We start from the raw sequence: 19,181 nt of genomic DNA, 5'->3' as shown, positions 1-19,181 counted from the left end.
CAGCAGATCAGTGAGATAAGAAGGGGCAGAACTGTTAACTGACAAATAAAACTAGCAGATGTCTTTTGTTTTTTGACTTTTGCCACTATTATCAAATCTTATACAAACAATTTAAATGTGAAAACATAATATTAGTAACCACTTACTCTCTTATATAAAGGGGTTTAAGTGGCATCTTGTTGGATTTTACCCTCCAGGTTTTGTCTACCAGCCAGACCCAGGGATGTTTTGTCTCTGAGCAGCTTTAGATTGTTGGTTTGTAAATGGTGCTTTATTTTGAAGCTGAGGAGCGATATCTGTGTAGGTTTTCAATTTTGCCCGATGCCCCATGTCCCTGCTGTCCTTGGTAGCTGTCTGCAGATATCTTAAAGCAGAGTACTCTTTGTCATTTAAATTTTCAACTCATTGTGAAGGACAACAAAGCATCTGATGGAAATGATTGCGGGGTCCAAAATTACAGGTTTGCTTTGGCCGGCGCTGATTGTTGATTGGGCACTTGGTCAGCTTGTAGAGAGAAGGGGTGGTGACTTTTCAGGACTCTATAAACTAGCAGAAAAATTCTCAGTGAAATGAAAAATGGAACCTGAAAACATTTTGTGAGCATAAGTGGACCACCTGTGTCATATAAAGCTGCAGACTGCTGTGGAGGTTCAGACACAACCGCACACGATTGGTCACTGCAGCTACAAAATGTAAACAGAACAAGATAATAACTGCATTTGCTCTATCAAGTCCCTAAGGAATTCACTGATAGTTGCAATATTGACTGTTTATCTTGTTGCCTTTATTTGGCATTACAACACCTTTCCCCTGCTTCTCCTGTAATGATATGATTGGTGGCTTGTTTGAGAGATGTGGGCATGTGTATGTCATGTCGGAGAGGCTTTTTATCTGCCATTGTGTCCACGCAGGGTGAAGATGCTATCGCCATTAAAACCTGCTCCTCTATGGAGCCCTGTCAGCCAACAATGGAGAACAGCATTACCCAGAGTGCAGCAGGACAAAGCCGTCTTTTCTTATCTCAGGACTGGAATATTCACAGACTGATTTAACTGCTTTTAGCAAAAGGGATGTGTCAGGCACTGAAAGAAACCGACAGCCCAGCAGAGATAGAAAAGAAAAAAGCAAAAGAGGGGGAGGAGGATGAGAGCGAAGAAATAATAAGACCTGCAGGATGTTTACAAAGAGAGTAAAGAGTGGAAATTGCAGATTGATGGGTAAAATTGAGGGCACACGATAGAACCGTTGCTTATGAAACCGTCTTTTAAAAATGGTGTATTTAGTTTTACAATAATTAGACTTCTCTTTCTATTCTTTTTTTTCTTTGCTCATCCCTTGCTTCTCTTGGTCTGACGCCCATCTTTTGGACAGTTTTAAAAGTGAGTGTCAAAGGGGCCACAACACTGACGAGATGTGCATGGAAAATGTCATTTACTTTGCTGTATTAGCACGGTGTATTGGAGCTTTAATCTGGGGGCACATTTGTTTATTGGCATACAAATGAACATTGACATGAAGCTATGCTTGGACGGCACGTTCTCAGCAGCTCCCTAATCGCTTAAAAGCCTGAAGATGCAAAGCATGCCAATGAGAGAGCTACAAAGATAGAAGCAGCCACGCCCATGGCCTCCATGATGCACTCCTTTATCTGAGTTTCTCTTCAGCTCAATAACTCTCTCCCATTCTTACTTTCTCTTTCCTCCGGGCCAAGAGTTTAATTTCCAGTAAGCTGGTTGACTTTATTGACATTACAAAGAGGCATTTTGGAAACCTTCAGTGTTTAAGACTATAGATATTTCTCACGAAGAAGCAGATCAGAAGCAGATGTTCTAGAATTGCGCCGCTCAAGGTGGCTGCATGTTGGAGCAGCTCTGTTACTTTCATTCTGAGATTTTGCTTTTGGAAACTTTAACTCCTCTTTTTCTGGATGTAAATCACATTTTTGCATGGTTGTTTCCTCTGGTATCGGATGCTGTGCAGCTGGAAGGATTTTTACTGAAACTTTTTTAGTTTTGGACATTTGTTATGATGCGTAACCATGGCAATGAAGCAGTTTTCTACAACCAACTGCAGCTGAATAACATCTCAAAAGCTCAAATAATATCTCAACTACAGCCTCAAATCCCAAATGAGTTGAAAAGGATGTTCTGTGGACGCATTCTCATCTACCTGCCAGCTGTGCTCAAGTGCCTGACCACTGAGATCCTGGAACTAGCAGGAAACACAGCTCATGACAGCGGAAGGACAGGATCGTCCCTCGGCACCTACAGTTGGCTGTCCGCAGCAATGAGGAGCTCGGCAGACTGCTGGGAGGAGTGGCCATCACGCTGGGAGGAGTTCTGCTCTGCATTCGGGCGGTCCTACAGCCCGGGGGAACTGAGAGGCTAGTCGAGTCTGGGTGGACAGATCAGATGGCATCTGCGGCCAGTTTCTTAGGATCCACTGTGGGATGGATCTTTACATGATATCCTTCCAGTCTACAGCCATCAGTATCTATAACATCTCTTAATGAAATGAGGATAATGAGTTACAACAATAAATAATTTCCCTCTGGGATTAATAAAGTATTTTTGAATTGAATTGAATCAAACAATATTCTTAACTTTGTGTTAAAGATCTAACAGGTTAACGCAATTCCTTTGAAGGATAAAAGTATTTAGACTTCGGGGGGACCACTTAAAGCTCAGACGTGATTTAAACAGCTTGATTCTGTCCCTGTTTCTTGGTGGGCACAGTGCTTTTTTTGTTTATTAATTTTATTCTTGTTTTTTAATGCTTTTTAAACAATTCCTTAAATGATACTATGATCAAATGCTGATTGGTTTGGAATAGAAGGAAGATCCCAGCTGTTTTAAGCACATAAATGGATCAAGAGGTAAAACTAAAACAACAAAACAAGTCAGTCATCAATGGTATGATGTCTTTCCAAAACAATCAAGGATCATTTTCCTTGTAAACATGGCACCATTCCTAGAAATGTTTTTAGCCACAAGAAATCACAGAAAATGACCCAAACACTGAAATAACTATGCCAGGCCTGTATGTGGTGCTGTCATACACCATATAAAGGAAGGAAGCCACAGAACAGATGCTTCAAACGAAAGATGCAAAAGAAAAAGATGAAGATGGTGAGCGTAAATGCAATAAACAAATCCTTTTTGTGAACTGACGATAAAGGGAAACTTGTCCTTTCTACCACATTAAACTACTATTGACTTGAAGTCATGTCACTTCAAATACATGGACCATTTCAGGCAGAGTATCCACAAGTAGCAGAATGCATTTTGTATAAATGTGTATTCAAAGCTATACAAAGAAAATAAACCATGGACTGCTTTTGTTTTAGCTATGCTAGCATACCTACTGGTAAATGAACTCTTGCAGTCAGGTTAACAAGGGGTAAATGTTGTACAAATGCATTTCAGACACATTTTCATAGCTTTTTGTACTTTGTATTTCTGTACAGTAAATAAAAAGCTATGTATCCCTTCTTAGAAGATTATAAACTGCTAGAATCATAATGGCACTAAAGGTTTCATGTCTTATTTACAGATGACCTCTGCAATTCAAGATCAAAGTGGTTAAAAGGGGTTTTAGATCTCTGACATTTTTTCTCATGTCTATGATTAATTTAAAACTATTTGAATATAATGAGTTCACCTTTCCACACTGGTACAAACCTCTGGGCCAAATAAACGAAAGAAAATGAGCTGAGCAAATTAGTTTTTGATGGTTGTTCATGAGATTTCTTTATTTGACAGCTGTCCTTTTTAGTATGAATGCCCTTGTATGTACATTTTCCTTCTCCAGAAGAAAGTGAATGCCACTCATTACACGCTAAATGCATGTAAATTGTAATGCATCTGTTTGGTATGTGCACATAGGAGGTACTGTGTGTGATTATGGCATGGGTTACTGACAAATCTTACTGAATGAAGGGTTAGTTTATCTAATACTTTTTACTGTTTGATCTGTAGTGTTTGACTTTTAAGGATTTCTGGAACATGACAGACAGATGGAAAGACAAGAAGAGAAAATGGAATAAAGGAAGAATGAAAAGTGATTAAACTGTTGTTCCTTTATGACAGCTTTTCTGAAAACTCTCTAAACCATAACTAAATTTTGAATATTTAGCTGGCTTTACACTCCAGGTGAGTTGTGTTTGTGTGTGTTTATCTTATGAGCTGATGCGTATGGGTTAATGAAGAGGAGTAAATGAAATCCTTCATTGTGTTTGATATAATGTCAGCTTCCATTAGGGAAACCGGTGCTAGGAATGACTGCTAGACAGTCGGGGCCAGGGGAGAGGTACACTGCGGGTGTGTATGCGTTACTGCATGTTTGTGTGGTCACCCCAGGGCACGCAGAGGCGCTGAGTGTCTTCTGTAATTATAAAATCATTAGCAGGTGTCCAGAGGAGATATGAATATGGCTATAATGTGTCCCCTCCCATGATGGAGCGCTTGTCACAACTCAAATGTCAACCTGACTCTGGCAGCATATTGAGAGAGCTCAAATTCAGATTTAGTCATATCATGTATACCTACATGAGACATTTTGTTGCACTGTGCAAATCAACTGTCTTTTTTACATGAATTGACTGTTTTGTTTTTTAAGGTTCTGATTACATAGGATGTTAAAGTTTACCTGATCATCTGGCATGAATTGATTACACAAATTATACTGATAAATAGCACTTCAAAGTGAAACCAATCAAAACAGAAACACAGGCAGACAGGTATCTCATCAAACATGAAAGCAAGCAGACATTGTAGCAGCGACAAGGAGACAAAGTCACATTGTAATCTAGAGCAGAGAGGCTGGTTTCTATAGCAACTCTAGGCATCTAACCTACACGCTACTGCCTCTGCTTGAATCTGAAATTGGTGAGAGGAGGCTGGGACTGTGGAAAAAGAGAGATGGGGTAAAGATGGAGATAAGACCTGGCAGGGAGGAGGAGTAATGGAGCAAAAAGAGGAGAGGAGAGGGGGCAGACTGAGATAAGCGTGAGGGAGGGAGGAGAGATGAGCTGGAAAGACTGATGTAGGAGAGGGGCCGGAGATCATCGCCTGACCTCGATGTTTGTCTGCGTTTTGAAATTTGTTGGTCCACTCAGGATCACAGATTTAATTTACTGATAGCACTTTGTGCCCGTGGGATTCTCTCTGCATTTGTTGTTTGTATATTCAGTACTGTGAACGTGCACATTAAATACGAGATGTTTTCAAGTATGCATTATATACTGTATGTACATAGGCAGAAGGCTAGGAGATCAGTGCAGAATAATTACTGACTTTGGTTGTATCAGATGTGTGTTTAACCCAAACATTCGGCCCTAAGAGACCTGTGACCAGCCACAACAGATGGCCATGTTAACCCCGGGGACTGCTCAGCATGTCACAGTGCCTTCTCACAACATGGAGCCATCTTGTCTGTGTGTGACTGAATTGCATTCATGAGTAGAATTAAATGTGAAACTGATATTTACAACAGTAAGTTAAATAAAGTTTTAATCCGGTGGTGCTCACTGTATTTCTCGTGTGAACCTTCAGTTTAATGAGATTGTAAGGCAAAACACTATCAGAAAAATTTCTATGGCTGGTCTGGAAAAAGATTTTGCATTTAAAAAAAAAAAAAAAGATGATGTTCTGCCTTACCAGCTACAAAAATGGCAAATGTTTTTTTCTGACACATTTTGTTTAACAAAATATTCTTCCTCCATTTTTTGGGGGAATATTTCCTTTAAACCCTGAAAATAGTCCTTTAGAGTAAAAACTTTTGGAAAGGTTACAGTTTGGTTAATTATTTATCCTCTTAACTACTCAAGCTTTAACCATTAGCTTTACCATTTTTTTGTGTGTACAGCTTAGTGACAAGTGGAAAAAAAACAGTGCACTTTCAAGAATAAAGGATGGAACTGCAAAGTTAGACCCCAGAATAAAGCTTTTCTATAGTGTATCTTTTTTCATTATACATATTTTAAGAAAAAATGATGCAAATTGTGTTTCTTGTTGGTGGGGGGCAGTTTGGTAGGCATGGTGCTCGGTTCTGTTGACATGGCGGGGTGCCCTCCTTGTATAATGGTAAGGGAAGACTACATCTGTCATCAGATTCCTGCGTCCAGATGGAAGCAACCTGAACTCATCATGGAGTGGGTGATCAGGATCTGCCAGAATCATACTGGCTTTGTTCAATGACCTCACCTTGTGTAGGTCGGTGAGGTTCTGTAGGGCTATGCCAGCAGTTTTGTTGTACATCCTGACATCTGAGCAATATCCTGAGTAATACTGCAGTAGTGAGAGTAAACTTTTCTGAAGCAAAAGACTGGGCTTTAGATCAGTCCTGCTGGCAGACACAACAACACTCTCTCTTTCACCCCATTTCTCTTCTCTTTCTGCTATTTTTAGCCTGTGCAGTTATTTCCCTGCTACATCCTCTACCACCATATCTCCTTCCTCTCGGTTCATTCGTTCATATCAGCCCGACCTGAGTTTCCATCTCTGACCTCCAACTTACCTAACCTGTTACCCTCCCTGATCGATCTGCTCTGAGCCCTCCACCCTGCTCCCTTTTTATCCGTCCTCAGTACTGATCACAGAGCGGAGGGGGGGGGGGGGGGGGGGGGGTGCTGTGCACAGGGAATGCTGGTAAGTTGGGGAGATGTGTCAAACTGGCAGAATCATCTTATTCTGCCTTGTGCTTTTTGATTTCCCAACTTGCCTTTTGTAGCTGTTTTCTGTTAGCTTGAGTTCTAATCTAATCATTCTGGTTAGAATTAGAGTCCAGTGGTCTGTTGAGAGGATTTAATGCACAAAGTACCGTATTTTCCAGAGTATAAGTCACATCAGTCAATAAAAGCATAATGACTAGGAACAAAACATATATAAGTCGCTTGGGGGTATAAGTCGCATTTATTATGCATCACCGCTGATCCGTTGCTTTTATTATGCGTCTATTTAATGGTCAAAACAGCTTCATTTCTCTTGGACGGCACAGTGCCATCCATCCATTGTGGCCGGAGCTGCTAGCTCTCCAGCGTTCCTCCGCCTGCACCAGCTGAGTGAAGCGAGCATGCATGGGAGGACTCGCTGTTGCAGTTCTTCGAAATTTAAAGCATCAGTCAAAAATTGAGTTATGAATATGGGGAAAAAAATGTATACAAGTCACTTCAGCGTACAAGTCGCAGGACTGACCTATGCAAAAACAAAATGTAACTTATACGTCAGAAAATACGGTAACTACGAGGGGTAAAAAGGAGGACTGACAGAGAAATAAAATGTGTGTGATTATAGGTAGTGGATGATGTATAACAATAAATTTGAAGAAAAAAATGTAACCAGTGACGAGTCAAGCAGTAAAGGTGACCAGATTCAGTGAAATAAGACTATAAACCTGAACTGGACACTTGGTTTCTCTGTCAGACAGCCTCCCTCAGCAGACCATGACAACAACTCTTCCAGTGAGGATGAGGCCGTCACTGCGTTGCCCTTGAGAGGACATCCTCAGCTGGCCACCTCATTGTAATGAAGCATGCCACACGGACACTGCTCGCTACATGCGGCCGCTGCCTACCCTCACACCTACCTGCACGAGAGATAAGGACTCCGTTCAAGAAGAAATGAGAACTGCTGGGAGGTTCAGATCCTGAGTTTGTGTGGGTGGGTTGAGTGTAAAAGCTTAGTGAGAGGTTTTATCTGGGACTTTAGCTAGTGCCTGGAAACTTAAGTGATTAATAAGAACATTTAAGTGTAACACAGTGACATTAATTTAAAAACTTTAATTCTTCTTTTTACGTTCATATCCTCTGGTGAGAGCTACTTGGCTGAAAACAAACAGTTGAGGTTCAAGAGACTCCAACAGAGGATGATACTTTGAGTTTATTCACTGTAAACCATCTGAGCTCATGCCACCAGACCAGATGACAATGCTACAGCACAAGAAAACATTCAAACTTGTGTTCAAACATCCTTTTAACGAAAGCATTGCTCAGATGCATTACATCTTGTTGCTTCACCATTATAGCCATTTCACATCACACTACTCCTCCTGTGTTCTGTGATGCTGATTATATTCTCATGCTGAACAGTGTGATTGAATATAACCATGACTCTTTCTTGCTTACCACCACAGGTCGGGGGCCGATATAGGTGCTGCTATATCTCCTCTTATCACTTTTCTTCTTACTTTTCTTTTCTGCACAGGAGAATGCCATTTCATACTACGATTCCAAAGCGGATTCAGACTATGTGAGTACAATACGGACTGCTCCCCCTTACCCCATCGTCTGCCTGCCTTAACCTGCCAAATCCCACCCGATCCACGTCCTACCTCCTTACAATATTTCCTGCAAGCCAATTCCCCCCACCCCCCACCCCCACCCCCGGCCTTCTCGGTGTTGATGCCCTGCCTCCGCGGGTCGTGGGATCCTGCGCTGTCTGTGTGCGTTAGTGAGGTGACACTGCTGTATGGTGAGTTGGTGTGGCAGAGCACGGGCAGGTCGACATGCATGCGTCAGTGAATTCAGATGTACTCCCACCCACCCCCTCCCGGTGTCATTTCCAGAGTTTTCTTTGTGCCCCGGACCAGAACTGCAGGATGTTAGATTACCGTGTCCTTCAAAAGGCTTCAGACCAAAACACAAGTCATTTTACAGTTTTATACAGCAGGGAAGCTTTTACTTCTATGCATGCTATTCATACTGAAGAATATAAATGGCATTTGAAGAAAGGCCAGCAGGCTGGATAATGCATTCTCCCTTTAGAACAGCCCTGTTGCTTATTGGTCTCAACGTGCCTCCACTTTGGCTTCAGACTACACTTCCTCCTTGGGATAGGGCACATTTGGAACCCAAACCTGCAGATTGATTAAGTTTCAAAGACGACTGCAAGAATGCCTTTTAGATCTACAGAGCACAAAAAAGATGGGATAGAGACTGAGAAAGAGAAGCAGAGGAGCAATAAATCATGGTGTGATTTTCTCTTTGTGCACGCTACTCTTGTGATTAATGACACGGCGCTTTAGGGCCTGTCAGCACATCTAATTGGAGAACATCGGTCATCATTACCATGGCACAGTGAGGCCGAGTGTGTAACGCACCTCTGACCTTTTCTTTAACAAACTTACGACCTCCCAAACCAATGGCAAAAGACAAGCAGAGGTTATTCCTCCCTGAATCTTCACCTGTCGCCTACCAGTCTTCCTTGTCTTGCCTCCATCAATTAATCCATTCAGCTCAGCTGTGATGTTTTATGGCATTCAAGGGAGATGTCAACAAATCTGGTTTAAAATAAAGGTAAGTCACGACAGACTCTTCCCTCCTGTACTCTATACCCTGTTAATTTCTCCTTTGGTTACTGTTCCCTTGATATAAGTGCAATGTAATGTGCAAGAGCATGACTGATAACTCTGGTGTTGACAGTGAAGGACATTTTATTGGCCACTTTAGGGTTCGTTCTGCTGTCTTCAAGCCTGTTGTATTAACTACTAGACACATAAGTATGGAGCTTAGCTGGTGTCATTTGTGGAAGTAAAAATAGAAGTCAGAGAAATCTGTTCACCATGTTTGTAAATGATACTAGGTTTTTTTAAATCACATATATGTACATGGATTTGAATGATATCAGTAGAGTACAAACATGCCCAGTATGCTCTAATGTTATTTTGGTGCCAACATCCATCCATCCATCCATTATCTTTACCCGCTTATTCCATTTTGGGTCACGGGGGTCACTGGTGCCCATGTCCAGCAATCACTGTGCGAGGGGCGGGGTACTCCCTGGACGGGTCGCAAGTCCATCACAGGGCCACATAGAGACAAACGAGACAAACAACCATTCACTCTCTCACTCACACCTAGGGACAATTTAGAGTTACCAGTTAGCCTAACATGCATGTTTTTGGTCTGTGGGAGGAAACCGGAGTACCCGGAGAAAACCCACGCATGCACGGAGAGAACATGCAAACTCCACCCAGAAGGCCCCTGGACCGGGGTTTGAACCAAGGACCTGCTCGCTGAGAGGCAGCAGCTCTACCAGTTGCGCCTGGTGCCAACATAGTTATTAATATTTAGAGATCAACTAAAATGTGTTTTTCATTGGCTGGTGTTGCTAAACTTTATCAATTAGGGCAGATTAGGGCAAATATAAATACATATATATAAAGACATTCAGATTATTTTTTTGTCTGGTTTTGGCTCATAGTAAAAAATAAATTATTCTGGGTCAGCAATTGAAGACATTTTGTTACATGCTTACAGCAGGGTGTGTGCTTGGCAGTATAGGAATTACATAAAGTTTTAAATATTTTAGACACTCACCCAGATTTTTCAATATGACATTGTTTCTTCAAAAGTTTTTTCAGTTAACTTCCTTCTGGGTTTGTCAGTATTATGACAAAGAAAATCACCCCAAATGTAAAAGGTGGGGCAAAATGTTGTTTGTTTAAAACACCAACCATATTTTTAAAAAATGGAGGTAAACAACCTTGTCTTCTTCTGTTGTTGGAACTCGAGGCCACAACATTCTGTTTATGTGAGATGCCATGTTGTAATTTTGAATCTAGAGTCTGTGGGGCTTTAAGTCCTGCCTTGTGCAGCCATTTCTTTTGTGCATGAAATAACTAAATGTAAAAGTCAAAAGTATATCTGAACATATAGCAACAATGTAAGGGCTATGTGAAAGAGCAAGATTCCACACCTGAAAAAAAAAAGACCTGAGATGTATTTTTATTTAGAGGGCAACTTGAACATGTTTTTCAATGGCTGATGTTGATGTCAAACACAGTCCTGTTTAAATTACATGAAGGGAACTTGTACAGGGATTTAAAAAGTCCTATTGTGTCTTTATGTTCTGGGTTCCTGTTGCATGAGTAGATCTTATGAACCGTCAATGGGGTGTAGTAGCAACACTGTGCTGCCCAAAGATGTGCCTGCCTATCACTTTAGTATTCTCAATTGTTGCTAATGCTAATAGTTTGAAAATGACAATATTGGGCCTAATTATCCTACAAATGTATCTTGTGGTCTGCTTTTTGTAATCCTGATGTTAATAAATTATGGATTTATGTTGCTCTTCGTAGGTCTTAAGCATTAATGTCACAGCTGGTGTTGTCTTGACTTTTGTTCCTCGCATGTGAAATTTTTCCTTCGGGTCCTTTTAAAACACATCTCAGCACAACACCCACATTGACACTCTGTGTTATTTATTCAGGTTAGACTACAGCCCATTTATTTAAAATTAGCGTTTATTTTTTTGTTTAGCTTTTGATGGTTGTTTGTTGAAGGTTTGTAAATGGTAAATGGATTGTACTTGTATAGCACCTTTCTATCTAATGAAGATACTCAAAGCGCTTTACAACACAATCTGTGTCCTCATTTACCCATTCATACAGCACTCTACTAGATCTATACAAAGACTGATCAGCGCTTTATCACATTCATACACCAATGGGACACACATCAGAGGAAATGAGGGGTTCAGTGTCTTGCCCAGGGACACTTCAGCATGTGACTGTTGGTGGAATCGAACTCCCAACTCTCCCACTGGAGGACGACTGCTCTAACCACTCACCCACAGCTGCCCCACACACTGTTTGTCATCCAACGGTTCATTGTTCAGGGGTTATTTATTTCATTACTTCAATCTGTTCAAACTCTACAAACATAAAATGCTTCATTCCTTCACTATAGTCTTTATGTGGATCACTGTTTGGCGAGCATGGCTCGCTAAATTGACAGTGCAGCTAGCTTCTAAAATGAGGGTGCGTAATTCTCCTTCCTCTGATTTTCTATACCAAACATATTAGTCAGACTCTGTACTCAAGTTTTTTTGGTTTTGGGTTAATAATAAACTATTTTGGGTATTTAAAAGATAAAGAAATATGCACACTTCACCAAAGACTGATCAAAGCTCATCAGCTGAAAATAAATATATATTTCTGAGCAGTACTCTGGTTAAAAATTACAACAAATTAAAATGTTGCTAATTGTGTGTCTATACAGGATTTTTTTTTTAATCTCTACTGCATGTCAGATGTTACAGTGCAACAGCAGAAAATTATATTTTAAACTACTTAACAATATTTGTGTCTATGGAGTTTTGTGGGGGTTTTTTTTTACAGGAGTGTCTTGTGCTCACAGAAGTGTGTGCTCACAGTAATCTGAACACACACACACACACACACAGGGTCATAAATGACATGTTTCAGGTTAGCCCTGGTCGTCTGAAGGTGGGAATGAAAGAAGCTTTGAAATGTCATCTCTGGCCTCTTCAGCCTTTAATTAAACCTGGAGAACCGGGAGATAAAATTAACAAATTGGGTAATGAATCGAGCAAAACAGGTGGTGGATGGTTGAAGAAAATGAACCAATCAGTCTTTCCTGTGTGGATTTATTCAGCTTCTAATTAGACACTGCCTTGGTTAATTATGATTGGGCTCTTCTGAAAGAGAGGGGGGGAAATCCCTTCGTGCCCACCACTGACTGAATTAGAGTCTCACTGAATGATAAACAAACATGTCAAGCTCCCAGCTAGGGCTTTTAAAACCCAACATTTTTAACTTAAATCATCTCTTTTTGTAATGGTTTTTAAAGTCATTAAAATACTTTTTTTTTTCTGAAATCTGGCCATGTTGACAAAATTTGAGGTAAAACACTCTCAAATATTTTGTAAACAAATGTTTTTTTATTTTTTTATTTAGATAGTTAAAAATTTAAAAAAGATTTTTGTTTTAGATTTCACTGCTCATCTTTGAGGTCATCTTCCTGTTGTCAGTGGATTCCTTTCATAAAATTATTGCTTCTTCTGTTTTCTTGCAATGGGGCTTCATCACAAAAATTCCCCCGGCTCGTCTTGATGACAGTTCATAATTGTATTTTAATAGTCAATTAAAGTGAGCCCATCCATCAAGTTTCTGTTGTGGACACGGGGTTTTAATTCATATTGTTAAAAAAAAAATGTTTTCAGTCTTGTCAGATCCAGTTAACCCGGCATCTTTGCATCAATTTAGAATATTTTGAGACTTTTTAGGAACTGAAATGCATGGGAATCATCTGATAAGAGAATGTTTTTGTATTTAAAAACAAAACTAAAAGTTGAAGGAGATAGAAATATGGTGGAATTACACCTAAGTGGTGTAAATTTAACAAAGCCCAAGCTGCATTTTATTTCCTGACTGTTCATTTGTACAAATCATTCATCACCCAGTGTTTTATCGAACACTCCATTGTCAAAAATAAAATAAATATAAGGTAATTAACTGAGTCAGGCTGATGCACAGCCATTTTTAAAATCTCACCCTATTCTGTGGATGACAGTATTTCATTTTTAACATACTCTTTTTGATTTTCAGTGCTTCCCACACACATGTCAGGCATTTTAATCATACAGACTGAACCACGTGAAACAGTTAAAAATTAAAAAATAAGTTGCTCTGATATTAATGGGTTTCAGGTCAAGAGGGAAGGGGTTGTGTAATGAAGCTGTTGTTCATATTGGTGCAAAACAAAGCTGTGATTAAGTGGTGCTGGTTGCTGGTTATTGTTGGGGTTAATTCATCTGGCACCTTGTGCATCTGTGATAGTTATCAGGGCCATTAATGAGTCTCTCTGTTTGGTATTCGCTTTGATACCTGCTGCTGTTCGCTGATGAAAAGGAGAGGAGAGAACCAGCAAATTCAAGCGCATAAAGCAGGCAGAATAATTACTATTTTTGTGGGAAACATTACCCAAATTCTGCGAGACAGGAAGAGAGGTGACATACTGGGAACAGTAATGTGCTCTATATGAAAAGAGGCAATTTGCAGTTTACCATTTTAATCTAAATCTGCTTTTTTACCCACTTCTTGCTTGCTGACTCAGATTTGCGTATGTGTGTGTGTGTGTGTGTGTGTGTGTGTGTGTGTTGTATGCACACGTGTGTTTCAGCAGACAGAGGACGATGAAGAGGTAACTACACTGGAGAGCTCATCCTCGCTGGAGTTGGAGTTTGTTGATGATCCCAATTTCAAAAACAAGGTCAACTATTCTTCCAGCGCAGTCCAGATTCCTACAGACATCTACAAAGGCTGTGAGTAGCCATGTCCAAGTGTACTATTAATAACTGCTCCATTGCCATTTTTGTGCTACTGTCAAGGAATTTTGTAAAATTGTTATAATAGGAGCATTATTTATTTGTCTATTTATTTAAGTATTGATTTGGAATAGTGGGTTTGATCTTTTTTTATGATGTATAGATGCACCAGAAGCATTTCAGATTTTTAGTGCAGTGTTTCAGCTCCATGACCTGACCTCCATCTCTGTATGTAGCTCTGTCTCTTCCTTCTTTGATGTCAGCACAGTAGCACAATTTTAGATGACAGATACTCTCTCCTGTCAGATCAGTACTGTATTTTTCTTCTTGTTTTTCTACACGGCCCGGGTTTTCCCTGCTCATGGATATTGCCATTATTGACTGGCACTCTACTGCCCTGCAGACATCGCACCCTCTCTGCTGCTGCTAAATGATCAAAAGGGTACACATGTACCTTCTGGGACTGATTCTGCTCAGTGTGCTCCCTCCGTTATCCACCGTAAACCTTTTGGACACTATAGGCAAGCCTCTTTAAAGAACTAAAAAACTAGAGCATGTGCAGACAAACAGACTTTTTTTTTTGCTGGAGCAATTTTTCCTCCTAGTTATTGTCTTACTCTTTGCCTTCTTCAATGAAGAGGCGCTGCATGGCACCTGTTTGTAACAATGCCTTCCAGCTGTGTCTCCAGATGATTCTTGTCAGAATTAGACACTCTCGGTTCAGGAGGAGATGTCAAAGGCCAAAGCTAGCTCACAATAGAGCAATCAAGCCTGCACATTGTTCCCAGAGCCATTTTGTGGCAGCTCTGGTTCCCCTGTCTGAGGATATGAGCCTCAGAATAAAGGGCTCTTGATTGAGCCCGGTGAAATCCAAAGGAAGTGTGGCACAGTGCATGGAATTAGTTTTTTTTTTCTCCTCTGCTCTGTGGAAAATGTTTACCACTGATGTTGTTTAGTTAGCTCCCTTTGCACAATCTGCATGGCTGAGATTGCTAACTGCAGATTTTTTTGGCTTTTCTCATTACGAACATGTGTTCTGTGTTATAGTTGTCAATAAGTAATGGAAAAATACTTTTTCTTGCATAAATTTAAAGCAATGTTTCATGAAGTTTTGTGACCAAAGAAGCCCCAGGGGTTTTTCACACACTCCGTGCACAAAAGATGGAAAAATGTGGTCTTAAATTGTCCTTGAACAATTGTGGATGCACACTTTTAAATGTCCTAAAATTAATGTAGGTTTAAAAGGTGAAGAATGCAGACCAGAAGCCTTTTTTAACATTAGTGATATGCAAGAATTGATTTGTTTATACATGTACTGTCTGTAAGTGAATGCATTTGGAAAGGAGAAAATACTGTTAACATCCACTCCGGGTGACGGTTTGAGTTTCTTACTAAACTGAATACAACTGAAACAACTTTAGAAGGAGCTTTCTTCAGTTTTGCACATAATCTTTTTTTCAAACTCATTGAGAACCACTACTGCACATGTTCAAATGATATGTATACTCTTTATGTGTAGCTTTGTTGAAGAGAGCTCTGTGAAAACTGATCAGCTACTTGAAATGAATCATAGATGCTACAGTTGAAGATTTTTTTAATGAGATACATTTGAGCTGTAAAGTTTGGAAGAATGGTCTTTTTAGAACCTGTGGCTCATTCTTCATTTCTGTTAATAACCATAGAAAGCACAAGAGCCAAAATTCATATATTTATGGTGGTTTTATACCGATCTCAATTATTCAGATTCCAGATTTTGACAGTGTAATGTCAAATTTAAAGGGTAGGTATCTGCTTCTGATTTATATATTTTGATGTATTTCATTCATTGCATGTCTGAAACCCATATATAACTACAGCACTATCACTTCCATCTGTCAAATCCAGAATTGAATTCAAAATCTTACTTCTAACCTACAAAGCCCTCAACAACCTAGCTCCATCTTATATTCAAGATCTTATTGTTCCATATTTTCTTAACAGACCACTTCGCTCTCAGACTGAAGGCTTACTAGTGGTTCCTAGAGTTTTCAAAAGCAGAATGGGAGGAAGATATTTCAGTTATCAGGCTCCTCTCTTGTGGAACCAACTTCCAGTTTCTGTCCATGAGGCTGACACATTGTCCAGTTTTAAGACTGAGTTTAAGACTTTACTTTTTAATAAATCCTATAGTTAGGGTTGGCTTGATATTCTGCCATAATCTTAGACTACTGGAGGACAAATTGACCTCATTTCTTAAAATGAATTGTTAAAATTGAATCGTTTTCATTTGATATTATTTCTATCTTAACCTGCCATTGTGTATCTGTTCCTCCTTTCTGTTTTTGTTAAACCCAGCCGGTCGAAGCAGATGTCCACTTGTCCTGAGCCTGATTCTGCTAAAGGTTTCTTCCTCATGAGGGAGTTTTTCCACTGTTGCCTTCATGCTTGCTCAAGATGAGAGTTCTGTGATGGAGTTAAATTTCAAAGCAGTCTGCTCCTCAGATAAATAATGTTAAATTATTTTTGTATCTATGAATGTTTCTGTTCAGTGCCCTGAGATGACTTCTGTTGTGACTTGGTGATATATAAATAAAATGAACTGAACTGAACTGAATTGAAAATACTGTAATGGGAGCTGTGTTAATTTCAGAAAGTTTGAGTGAAATTATTTTCTGTTTCATGCTTTGCTGTGCGTCCGCCGTGAGGAGTTTGTAGGGTCGCTTCGAGAGGATGTTCAGAGAAACTAATGTGGGCAGATTGTTGTCATCTGGGTCTTGATTGGTCTAAATCTACAGTCAATGGGTTTAGAATTATGAGAAGTGAGGCAGCGGAGTGGGCAGACTCAGGGCTCATTTCTCAAGGGGGAGGGGGGGTGGACAAACTGAGGAAATAAACAGTGAGGAGAAGAATACCACTTGGACCGTATAATGTCAAACAGTTGACATACACGTCTGTGCTTGTGTGATGCAGATATGCTCCGGGTATCTTCTCTCTGATTCGTGTGCATTGTTTCCACACTGAATAAATTGAATGCTATCTTTAAAATGACATCTAGAATTGACAGTCACCTCAAAGTTGGTATCCATGAGCTGACAGAAAATGATAGAGGGAGACGATGGAGGCAAGAAGGCTGTGATGAGATAAAAGGAACGCAGACAACATTTTGTTAAAAGAAAAACAAAACACTTTTGTATTGTGATATTTTCTGCAGCTCAATGAGGCGACATGAGTGTGTGCTTTGGTTTGATTTGTCTGCTAGGCCTCATGTCCATTTATTGAGATTGAGAGTGTTCCCTAAGCGCAGTAATGAACCATTTTATAATTCATTATCCCTCTGCTGATGTCTGCTGCCAAGTCTGCAAACTTTCTAATTAGCTCAGGTTAAACATTCATATAGTTTTTTTTCATCTAATTATCATAGCTTAGTGCAGAATGGACATCACAACATAGCCAGAGAGAAATGAATTGATGTGGGTGGTGTTGTCTAAAGAATTGCTGGTTTATTTCTCTCAATGAAGGTTTTTAGAGTTGATAGTAATTGCAGAGGAAGAGCTTTGGGGTATAAACTCTGAAATAATCATTAAAAAGTGAGAAAATAATGAAAGGATACACAGAAGTGTCTGGCAATTGGCAATTGTTGTAGATTATGTGGAATCCCTCTGGTACCAAAATATCTTGTCATGGATAAAAGACAGTGATCCAAACTGGACTGTTACACTGTTGTGTGTGCATTATAACAAATTATAAAAATATACAGCTTTGAAAAATAAGTGATCTTTTTGTTTAAACGTTGTAATTTAGTGTGCATTGTGCAAATAGTACAGGAATACTTGTGTTTGTCGGAGAATATTCAGCCTCTGTTTGCAGCAGGGCTTAAAGGAAAACCTCCATTCAATGTGGGAAGTTTAAATCCACCGCAGGGGGCATCTTCTCAACCAGCCTAACGTCATGCTGTCAGTTTTCTATTGTTGTCAGGCTCAGTGAGGAACTTGGTTATCGGAAATAAGGGACTACGACTGGCTAACTATGTGCAGATAAAGGAGTCGAGCTTAATTGTGTGCGTGTGTGTGTTTCATTTGGCCGATTAACCCCCACGCACCATCCTCAGCACACGTGACAGCCATCACTACGAGCCTGCTTTGTATTTAATTGTCAGGCCACTCATCCTGTCAAACTGATCAGATTCGCTTTACATTTCCTGCTGTGCACTATACTTGTATGCACAGCATTATATTTCTATCTAGATATAAATGTCTTTAGTTTTTAGTAGTTACAAAATATACATAAATATATTAAAATAACTGGTTGCTGTTTTCCTATTTTCAGCTTAGTGCTGAACTAGTAACATACAGGGTTTTTACTTTTTAACAGAAAAATAGCTGCTTTCTGCAGCAGCAAACTGGCTTCCTGAGAGTTAACAACACAGGTTTTAATACTTTTGTGCAATTAAATTGCTAAAGATGCATATTTTACCCCCAAAAAGAAAATAAACCACAGGCTTACACCACCTTCACACTTCTGCCTACCATTTATATTCCATTCTATTCTATTCCGTTTATATAGTGTTTTTTGATAGACTTGGTTATAAGAAAATTACATCACATCTCATTTTTACCTATACTCAGCATGATTTCCAACATCATGTTGCCACAAAATCATCAATCATGTTTCAAATTCTGTATCAAGAATGCAGCACCTTTGAAACATCACATATTACATACATATAATCATGTTATTAACCAGTAATAACATTACACAGTGTCATAGTATACAAATGATACCTGTTGTGGATGGTGTGTCCACTGCTGTGGTGTGACATACACTGTCTGGCCAAAAAAAAAAAGTCGCCACCAAAAAAAGGTCACACACTAATATTTTGTTGGACAGCCTTTACCTTTGATTACGGCATGCATTCACTGTGGCATTGTTTTGATAAGCTTCTGCAAGATCTATTTCCATCCAGTGTTGCATTAATTTTTCACCAAGATCTTTTATTGATGACTAGGCACTAGGCATGATGGGTGCATCACTTCATCTGCCTCTTTTCTTACCCTGATGCGCCCGTCACTCTGGAACAGGGTAAATCTGGAGCTGAGTGAAGCTGACACCCCACCCACTTCCAAAATTAAAGCAAAT

At 39.8% G+C, this 19,181-nt stretch overlaps 1 protein-coding gene across 1 annotated transcript in view; it reads left to right on the top strand.

Moving 5' to 3' along the window:
• cacna2d2a (calcium channel, voltage-dependent, alpha 2/delta subunit 2a) overlaps positions 1 to 19,181 on the top strand; it is a 259,238-nt gene that overhangs the window by 153,134 nt on the left and 86,923 nt on the right. The window contains exons 5-6 of the mRNA XM_037678732.1: positions 8,202 to 8,246; positions 13,922 to 14,063. Of these exons, the coding sequence (XP_037534660.1) occupies positions 8,202 to 8,246; positions 13,922 to 14,063 (187 nt within the window). The remainder of the gene's footprint in view (positions 1 to 8,201; positions 8,247 to 13,921; positions 14,064 to 19,181) is intronic.

Source organism: Nematolebias whitei, chromosome 7 (assembly GCF_014905685.2).
Source record: "Nematolebias whitei isolate Nwh7 chromosome 7, NemWhi1, whole genome shotgun sequence".
In the NCBI taxonomy this organism is placed as follows: domain Eukaryota; kingdom Metazoa; phylum Chordata; class Actinopteri; order Cyprinodontiformes; family Rivulidae; genus Nematolebias; species Nematolebias whitei.
Note: the sequence above shows the minus strand (reverse complement) of the source record. Positions and strands in the feature narration are given on the sequence as shown.